At 34.7% G+C, this 10,721-nt stretch overlaps 1 protein-coding gene across 1 annotated transcript; it reads left to right on the forward strand.

Moving 5' to 3' along the window:
* Window positions 1-3,009: 3,009 nt before the first annotated feature.
* Window positions 3,010-3,606, forward strand: LOC131955196 (histidine-rich glycoprotein-like). Its single transcript, XM_059319216.1, has one exon. It carries the CDS (start codon window positions 3,010-3,012, stop codon window positions 3,604-3,606), a length of 597 nt encoding a protein of 198 aa, XP_059175199.1.
* The last annotated feature ends 7,115 nt before the right edge of the window (window positions 3,607-10,721 follow it).

Genomic DNA, 10,721 nt, shown 5'->3' on the forward strand with positions numbered 1-10,721 from the left:
TTGTTGCTGTTTTGATGTCATGTTCTGTGGGCTGTTGTTGCTGTTTTGATGTCATGTTCTGTGGGCTGTTGTTGCTGTTTTGATGTCATGTTCTGTGGGCACACAACACCGAAACGATAATTTAAATATGTACACAACACTGAGAAAGTCATTTGAACATGTACACACAGTAGACAAAATATTTGAACCTGTACACAATACTAACCATATCAACTAACAAGTACACAACAATGACAATATCAGTTGAACAAGTGACAATGTCACAGAACTAGTCATTTCTTCCCTGCTAAATTAAGGAAAGAATCATTGCCGAGTATTCTTTCTGTCTGATTTAAACACCCACTAGCCTAAGGGAAAGAACTCTTCAAATGACTGCTGTAATTTCTCCGCGATAAATTTTGTTTACACTGCCGCTCAAAGGTTAACCTCAAAGATATAGATACCTGGTTAACTTCACCAATATCGATACTGACTCTATGTCATAGGTGAATGCTGGTACAACTAAGTGACTTTTTGCTTCCGGCGTGATACTGTCACGTGCAGGCACAAGATCAAATATCACGTCAAAGAAATCTGACAAGTGATTATTCTTCGTAGTTTTTAAAACATTCGAGTTGCGTCCCCTGTAGCTGAACTCCATGAACCCAGATACCCGCCATGACAATTCATCGAATCTCCTGAACGCTACGATTACTCGACGTAACGGTTTAAACTTAATCTTGGGACAGATTTAAAATCCGTTGAATGTAATCGAAATTCGATACCAATGAAAAAAACAGACGATGTTATGCTGTCTTTCAGTCCACAAAATGGTTAATTGTTTAATAGCAAGTAAACGCTAGTCCCCATTGGCTTGGTAATTGGCTCTGACTTGACTTAATAAAATGTTTAAGAATTATTTGTAATCAATACATAATTACCAGTCCCTAAAATTATTTTATAGATTTATAAACATTGTTTATTTTAATTTCATCTTACAATTTAAAATAGAAAATACTAAAAAATGTAAATGATTACATTAGTTGTATTTTTTTAATAGACAAACAAAATAAAACTAGAGGTTACCGAGTTCATTTAGCCTGTAGCTTATCAAGTAAGTTTATAGATGGGTCATAAACCCAAGTTCGTATATACTTATGTACGTATGTACGTATGTGCGTATGTATGTATGTAGGTATTTATTTATTGTATCACCTTTTGGACGATTTCAGTTAAATGAAAGTGGTACATATTCAACTTCAGTTTTCTAAAAAGCTAATAACTTAAGTAACCTAACTTTAATTTTAGGTCGACTAATACATTATTTTCGCAAGCTTCTATCAAAAGAACGATTTCCTGTTAATGGAAGTGGTATTTAACTTTTTCCTTAGTTTTAAAGACTGTAACATGAGCAATGTTCCAGGTAGTTAAACGAAATTTTCTTGTAAGTACAGATGAGGCTCGTCAGCTGGGGACAGCCACTCGTCTAGGAGAGAAATCTCCAAAATGAAACAACTGCTGCCTCGTAGTTTGTTCTTGGGTGGATAAAAGCTATTGAACCTAATCCAAAAAGAAAAGTAGGCTAAAATCGGAGTCAATGGCGCATAACTAGTTGACACGTATCCTTAATTGTGGTGGAGGGGGGGGGGGATCCCTTCCAACACTAAAATTTAGAACGAAGAAGAAGTGAATATACAAGATGCATTTTTAAACAATAAATTACGAGTAGGCCTAAAACGTTACTGAATATAATTTGTACTTATTTGATTTATATTGAGCAATTCATCATTTCCATCTCGCAAAAATAATGAGGCATTTCCGAGTTAAAGACATGTATGTCAACTAGCTCTTTATAAAGTTGGATGCTAAGAAGAAACATGGCGACCAAAGTGGCTGTTTGTTTGTAAATACAACTCAAGTTTAACAACCTATAATACAGAAAGTTTTGCCTCTAAAAATGTAACTTACTTCAACACCAACAATCGCGCTAATGTGAAAAGTAGTCTGGACCTACTACAAAAAAACAACAAATACAAATGAAAAGTTAAACCAGTAATATTTTGAGAATCACTTGATTCAAATTAACCGACATATTTTTTTATAGAAATATACCCGAGTGTGTGAACTCAGTTTACACAAGTTTCACATGAAGTGCAGGGAGTAAAAACAACTTTAGCAACAAGATAAGAATTTGCTTTCTACGTTATATCACCAGGATGTTGGCCTTAAGATTTGCATAGCAGATATACCAGTGTGAAAATGTCACGACCCCTCGGACCCTGCTGTAAGAATTGATGTAAAACTTTTTTTTTTACCTCGATTTCAAAACTGGTTCTCAAAATAAAATAAAAAGTACATATAAAGAATATAATAAGAAAAATCGTTAGTTACATTTAAACTATGATATTAGGTTTGTTTCATCTACTTTATTTCAAACAGACGTTTTTATACCCAAACAAAAAAAAATTGCCTTCTTCAAGCACAAGTAAGCTTAGCATGTGTATGCAAATAAAAATAAAATTATTTTAAATATCATTATTCATACCAAATTAATTCGCATTATTACTAAATATACGTTTCTTAATATTAAGAAACAAGTACGTTTTTAACGAAGTGATAGCAGAAATAACCCAACAAAGTCTTGTCACTGCTTCAGCAATAATATTGAACGATATTTAATATTTATACAGCGTTTACAAACGCACACGATCTTTTTTTTTAATGTCTTCGGTTATATTAATATTTTATTAAACGTAAAAACGAGATACAACTTGACTAAAGTGTCACACTTGTATATTGTATTTGAGAAAGTAAAATATATATTGTCATCTTCTCTATGTGTATACTTAGTAGTTTATGTCTCATGAACTATACAGTTTTAAACTAATCTCACATGTTAAAAGGCCGAGCAACATATATTTTGTGTAGCAGGCTATGATTTCTTTTGTTTTTTATATAATTGAATTATGCTTATGACCTATCTCATACGTTAATCACACGACTTATCAATATAAATTATATGCTGGTCACATGACTCATTCACACACCTCAGGTGATGATCAAATGAGTCTCCACCACATGTCAGATGATGGTCACATCAGGTACCACCACATGTCAGATGATGGTCACATCAGGCATCACCACATGTCAGATGATGGTCACATCAGGCATCACCACATGTCAGGTGATGGTCACATTAGGCACCACCACATGTCAGATGATGGTCACATCAGGCATCACCACATGTCAGATGATGGTCACATCAGGCATCACCACATGTCAGATGATGGTCACATCAGGCATCACCACATGTCAGGTGATGGTCACATTAGGCACCACCACATGTCAGATGATGGTCACATCAGGTACCACCACATGTCAGGTGATGGTCACATTAGGCACCACCACATGTCAGATGATGGTCACATCAGGTACCACCACATGTCAGGTGATGGTCACATTAGGCACCACCACATGTCAGATGATGGTCACATCAGGTACCACCACATGTCAGGTGATGGTCACATCAGGCACCACAACATCTTAGGTGCTGGCCACTTGATTCAACACTACATTGCATTTTCTGGTCACATGACTAACCCCTACGTTACACTTCTAATCACATGACTTACGTCTGAATACCAGATCCAGATAGTGCTACCAATAATATCTAATATTAAAGCTTAATTCTGTATGTTTGTAAAATGTTTGTCGTGGATACTTCAATGGATTTAAGTGTTAGATAATTAAAGCGCTCATGGCCTACATGCATGGTTTAAAAAATTAATACTGAAAGTGTTGGGTAATAAATTTCATTTTTCAAACTGAAAGTAATAATTGTCGGCATGTTCATTAAACACAGTTTTAAAAAATATCACATTTTACAAAAATTCTAATTATGTCTGAAAATTATTTATATTTAGCTCTTTAGCACTTACTTCCCTTTGATAAATTAGGAAAACACAATTACTTCTCTTTAAAAAACATTGCATTAGTGGAAAAGAATTTACTTTTTATTACTTTGTCTTGGTGTTGGGAAAAAAATAATTACATAATTAGCGGGGATTGATCAAGTGCAAATGTTGTAGGTATTTTTAACACTGCCTGTTATTTATTCTATACACTGAACTTACTGTTTACTAATTATTTTTTAAATTCAATAACAGTTATAAACCAGGTCCTACATGTCCTATATGTTTATTTCTTTCCGTTTACGGATTAGCTTGGAGTATTATAATTGTCCTCTGGCGCCCAGACAGGGTGCTATTTGGGGCCCCAGGCCTCCTGTGTTTGGTTTGGCGCCTACGTTCGTTTAAGAAAGTGCAAAAGACTATGAATAAGTTGGGGTATTATAGTCGTTTATTAAGCTGAAACAAGCGATTCCGCCGGCGCCCCAGCATGGTGCGATTAGGCGCCCCGTGCTAGACTATAAGCACTTTGCGTTTATGTTCGCGTTTGTGTTTTCTTTGTGTTTAGGTTGGGTTTGCGTTAGTGGTTGGGTTTGCGTTTTGATTTTGTTCGTTTTCGTTCTTTCTTTTTCTTTTTCGTTTTCGTTTGTGTTTTTTTTCTTTGGGTTTGTGTTTGTTTTTGTGGTTGGTTTTGTTTTTGTGGTTGGGTTTGGGTTTGTGTTATCGTTTGTATTAGTGTTTGCGCTTATGTTATGTTTCCTTTCTTTATTTGTGTTTTGGTTGGTTGTGGTTAGGGTGGGCAATGCCGGGTATATGCTGATTACTAAACACACATGTCAGGTTTCTTTACAAATAGGTTTTAGAGAGCTCTTTTAAAGACACCTGCACCAAACTACAAGAAGATATACAATTTTATATAATACTAGCCGCCCCGGTTTGTGTTGTGTTGTGTTTTGTTTGTGTTGTGTTGTGTTTTGTTTGTGTTGTGTTTTGTTTGTGTTGTGTTTTGTTTGTGTTGTGGTTGTGTTGTGTTTTTGTTGTGTTTGTTTGTGTTATGTTCGCGGTTCTTTTTTTGTGTGTTTTGGTTTTGGTTGGTAATGGTTAAGGTGGGAAATGCCGGGTATATACTGATTACAAAACACACTTGTCATGGTCGTTTACAGATAGGTTTTTCACTGAGGCCAGAGCAGGGCCTGGCTCGGACGGCTAGTTATACATAATTCAGGTTAAATAGCTGAATGGTGTTACTATTTTTTTAAACTGTCAAAACATGTGTGGTGTCTAGCCTTCAATAGATACAAACATAATGAAAGTGAAACGTATGAAAATACATTTCTAAATCTAATATATAAAGCTCAATTCTGTATCGCATATGTTTGTCGTTGGTCTTGGATGGATTAAAGTGTTATAATATTATCGTGCGCATTTCTCTAAATTTATGAGTTAAAAAATTACTATTGAAAGTGTTGGGAAATCATTTTCATTTTTCAAATTATAGTAATAATTGTCGGCATGTTCATTCAACGCAAGTTTTAAAAAAATATCATCTTTTTACAAAAATTCTAATTATGTCTTTATATAGTCCTATAGCACTTACTTCCCTTTGATAAATTAGGAAAACACAATTACTTCCCTTTATAAAACCATTGCATTTAGTGGAAAATAATTTACTTTTTAATTACTTTGTTTTGGTGTTGGGAAAAAAAAATAATTACATAATTAGCGGGGATTGATCAAGTGCAAATGTTGTAGGTATTTTACGGATAAGCTTGGAGTATTATAATTGTTCATCAAATTGAAACAGGCGCGTTCGTTTAAGTGAGTGCAAAAGACTATGAATAAATTGGGGTACTATAGTCGTTCATTAAGCTAAAACAGGTGATTCCGCCCCGGGCGTTTATGTTCGCGTTAGTGTTTTCTTTGTGTTTAGGTGGGTTTGCGTTAGTGGTTGCGTTTTGATTTGGTTCGTTTTTGTTCTTTCTTTTTTCGTTTTTGTTTGTGTTTTTTTCTTTGGGTTTGTATTTGTGTTTTTGGTTGGTTTTGCGTTTGGATTTGGTTTGTTTTCGTTTGCTTTTTCGTTGTTTTTTTGTTGTTGTTGGTATTGGTGTTTGTGGTTGGGTTTGTTGTTAGGTTTTTGTTTTCGTTTGCTTTTTTGTTTGTTTTTTCTTTGTGTTTGTATTGGTGTTTGTGGTTTTGGTTGGGTTTGTTGTTAGGTTTTTGTTTTCGTTTGTATTTGTAATTGTGTTAGCATTATGTTTGCGTTTTGTTGTTTTGGTTGGTTGTGGTTTGGGTGGGCAATGCCGGGTTTATGATGATTACTAAACACACAGGTAATGGTCTTTATCAGAAAGGTTTTTCACAGACGCCAGAGCAGGGACTGGCCGGGACGGCTAGTATTCAAATATTCTTTACATTAATATTTTTTTTCTAAAATTGAATGTCATTAAAAACTAATTTAGTTAAAAACAAATATAGTTATTGTCAATACTTGACATCTTGTAGAGAGATAAAATGTATGGCTTCATGTGGACGTAATAGAAAACGTTCTTTTGCTTTTAATATGGAAAATATAGTAACCTATGTAATAATCTTAAGGATAATTTAATTTTAACGCCACACTAAAGTGTAACACCTGGGTTATAGAACACCTTTGTACTCGACAAGCTGGAAGTTTTAATCAACTAAACGGTATATTTCATTTAGCAGCTTCCACCCCAGCTTCCAAATCAATCATATTACGTTGGTCTCTTACAGTTGCCTTTTAATGAGCTTTGTAGATTTAAGTCTTGAATTGTATCTCCGATTTTTATAAAACTTTTTGCAAGACAGACGGTCTATGAGTAAGGCGTAGAAGAGTTCACTTATTTTAATGACCTCAGTCTATAAGGGATAGCGTGTCCAGCACTATGCCCAGCCTCTTTACTTCCCCTAACATTAGTAGGTACCCACCAGGGCTGGGTGTACTCAAGGATGTTCTACTGACATGAAACTGTGATTCGAACTGAAGGATTTTGTGTCTGCTTTACCCAATCGACAAACTACGCCGCCCTTCTTTATTGTAATGTTGTGTGCTGGCAATAATCGTGAGTCGGAAAACTAGTTTAGATTGGTACTGTTCTTTTTAATAAGTTACATATTCAATTACACATATTTTAAACTGGAGTAATATTGCACAAAAACTGCATATTAAATGTTTTAATAACAAGATTCAATGTAATAATGCACGTGGGTCGACTCTTAGATTTTATAAAGTTTACTGAATTACAATTTGAAAAAATACTTAAAAAAAAAACTTTTTAAAAAACCACGTTTTTCTTGTGGACTAAAAAGTAGAAAATAACTATTTACATACATTTGATGACAAAAAACGTGGGTACGTTCACCATCAAATTTCCCGACCCATCTGCCCGACCCACGTTTTTTGTCATCAAATGTATGTAAATAGTTATTTTCTACTTTTTAGTCCACAAGAAAAACGTGGTTTTTTAAAAAGTTTTTTTTTAAGTATTTTATTTTCTCCTTTTTAGTCCGTTGCTACACATGAAAAACGTGGTTTTTAAAAAGTTTTTTATATAGTTTATTTTCTACTTTATCTAATCACTTGATTAAGTATGACTTGACTAAGTGTTTTTAAATACACGGACTAAAAAAATCTTGAGCGACCGATACGCTTTAAACAGAGAAAGGGTGTAATTTACGTTGCTGGCGTGGAGATCTACTCACGAATCACGTGATCAAATCTCCCATAAACAAACAAATAAACGCGAAGCTGAGTTAAGGAAAAACGTGTTTATGTGTATTTTAGCATGCCCAGCGTACCAACCGTGTCACCGTTAACAATGTGTTACCGTGTCCGTTCTCCTTTTTAGTCCGTTGCTACACATAAAAAACGTGGTTTTTTAAAAAGTTTTTTTTAAGTATTTTATTTTCTCCTTTTTAGTCCGTTGCTACACATGAAAAACGTGGTTTTTAAAAAAGTGTTTATAAATACACGGACTAAAAAAATCTTGAGCGACCAGGATTCGAACCTGGGTTGTCGCGGCCACAACGCGAAGTACTAACCACTATACGATCACGGCCAGCGCGCTCACATCGATTGTGGCCGAAGTAACTGTGTCAATAGGCCTCAAGTCTTGTCGGTATGTTTAGAAATCATGTCCTCGATTTTATGGTCCTTGGGGCGTAATTAAATTAAGCTAATTACGGTCACTAATTGCTAGTTTTTATGATTGCATCTGAAATTGTTAGGCGAAAGTAGCATGCATGCCAAATTTCAGGTCTCTAGAGCAATCAGAAGTGGGCTAATTTTCGATGTCAATTTTAACAACAAACAAATCCACACATCCACAAACGCGAAGCTGAGTTAAGAAAAACGTGTTAAAAATGATAGAACACGATGTGTCGTTAAGAATCTCATAAATCTCTAAAATTAACACTAGTTGTTTAAGAAGCCTCGCATATGATATTAGGCAGATTTACGAAAACTGAAAATTCCTTGTTTCTAATTTTAAACTTTTGAATAAAACTTTACATTTGGCCTGGCTCAAACCGCAGGGTGATAAATTTATCAGCAGATTTATATGACCCTAAAAATATAGTTAATAAACAGCTTACAGATGATGCATGATGCAATTTAAAAAAAAATGTCTGTACAATTTCTTGTCTTCGGGTGAATGAATAATGATGGAATTATATGTAAAAGAACAAAAAGTCAACAACGTTGTCATAATTGCGCCAAAATATATAAAACTGATGAAAAACAAAACGCCATGAGAATATGTTTACATTTAAATGTTAGTTTAGTATATCATTCTCTACATCGAGCCCGCCAGTGTAAGATTTGAAGCACAAAGTTCTCCAGCCAATATTGAAGAAACAGAGGTTAAATAATTTGGCGTTCTGCATAGGTTAGCGAAGGACACACTGCATCATACGCATACGCATCTTTCTCAGATCTAAGGGGAACTTGAACTTTAGTATTTTATATATATATATATATATATATATATATATATATATATATATATATATATATATATATATATATATATATATATATATATATATATATATATATATATATATATATATATATATATATATATATATATATATGCGTATGTGTGTGGATGTGTTCGATTTTTTGTGTGTGTGTTTATTTGTAAAAATGTACATCTTTCATAACTAAAGTAAAACAGGTAGATTCGACATATGTAGACCAGGAAGCTATCACCTTGAGGGGTTTACATTTAGGCTGTGCCACAAATATTTCCCCAGTAGCCGTATAGAACCTTCGTATCCCATTTTCCCACGTTTTCTTTAACTTGCTTTCTCTGTGTCTGTGTTTCTGTGTTTGTTTGTCTTTCCAATCAAATCTTGCGATCGAAATTTCTGGCACTTCCCAGTTAGCTAGCGCGCTGAAATTTTCAGGGAAGCTTTCTTTTGGATGACCATAGAATATGCAATTGTTATTATTACTAAATTGATCAATGGAAACATTTTATTGAGCATTTTAGACCGCTATATAATCTATATATATAATTCTCCTCTGCGAGCCATTAGAAAAAAAACCAGCGACGCGTACCTCGCGCGCAGTGAAGCGAACGATCCCACGTTGACACAGGCTTAGGGGCAAATAATTTACTTTGAACCGAGTTTAAACTTACAGGATGTAGGCCAGTTTGGGGGAGACGATATGGTCGAGTGGTTGGGCACACGATTGCTATCCCACTCGACACGGGTTCAAATCTATGTGTTCTAGTCAGTAACGTATTCACACAACGATTTTTTTTCGAGTTGTCTTTTTACGAGTTGTCTTTTTACGAATTGTCTTCGTTTACCCAAAAAAAAGTGAAAAGATAAAATCGATAGCAAGATTTTAATGCAAACAGACAAAGACTAAAAAGTAGAAAATAATAATCATTAAAAAAGTTTAAAAAAACCCACGTTTTCTGATTGAACTAAAAAGTAGAAAATAAATACTATACATCACAATAATGCAAGCGATCACTCTACTATAAGCGATCAAAAACGTGGGGCGCCGTGATTTTCTTACAGTTTCTAATACTGTTGACTCTCTACAAGCTCCCTAATAAAAGTCAATAGTATTATCTAATCAATAGTAATATAACTTTTACTTCGGCGCCCCACGTTTTTGATCGCTTATAGTAGAGTGATCGCTTGCATTATTGTGATGTATAGTATTTATTTTCTACTTTTTAGTTTAATCAGAAAACGTGGGTTTTTTAAAACTTTTTTAATGATTATTATTACCCAGTCACGCTCCCCCTACCGTGACAGCATGTCTTTGATAACAGCAATACTCTGGGAACACACACATACAAATGTCTTTGATGGCAGCAATACTCTGGGAACACACACATACAAATGTCTTTGATGGCAGCAATACTATGGGAACACACACATACAAATGTCTTTGATGGCAGCAATACTCTGGGAACACATCTAACTTGTTAAAGGGGATTTTGAAACGTAATGACGAGCAACGCTAAAACAACGTTTAGCTAGGACCAGAGATAAAGAAATAAGGCTAGTACTCGAGCTAATACCAAAAATAACATTAAGGTAAAAAAATAACTTGAGTTATTATCTGTTTGATAATTCAGAAGATTTTTATTATGTGTTCAAAGTGATTTTTTTTTATTTTTAGGGTTCCCTTAGGCAGCTGAAGTGATTCAACCTGAAGGGTGAAATGACAGGTATTGCATTTACGGGGACAAGGAGTGGTGCCAAACCTGGTGTTGGTAGTGGGTAGCGGGCGCCCCTTCCTATACAAAAGTGGTCTGCATACCTGACACCACCCCCCCCCCCCCT

The sequence above is a fragment of the Physella acuta genome, unplaced genomic scaffold (assembly GCF_028476545.2).
Source record: "Physella acuta isolate Inbredline_101_S28 unplaced genomic scaffold, ASM2847654v3 ptg001058l, whole genome shotgun sequence".
NCBI classification, from domain to species: domain Eukaryota; kingdom Metazoa; phylum Mollusca; class Gastropoda; family Physidae; genus Physella; species Physella acuta.

Coding starts and splice junctions, on each gene's coding strand:
- LOC131955196 (XM_059319216.1), top strand. CDS start 3,010: ATGACTCATTCACACACCTCAGGTGATGATCAAATGAGTCTCCACCAC.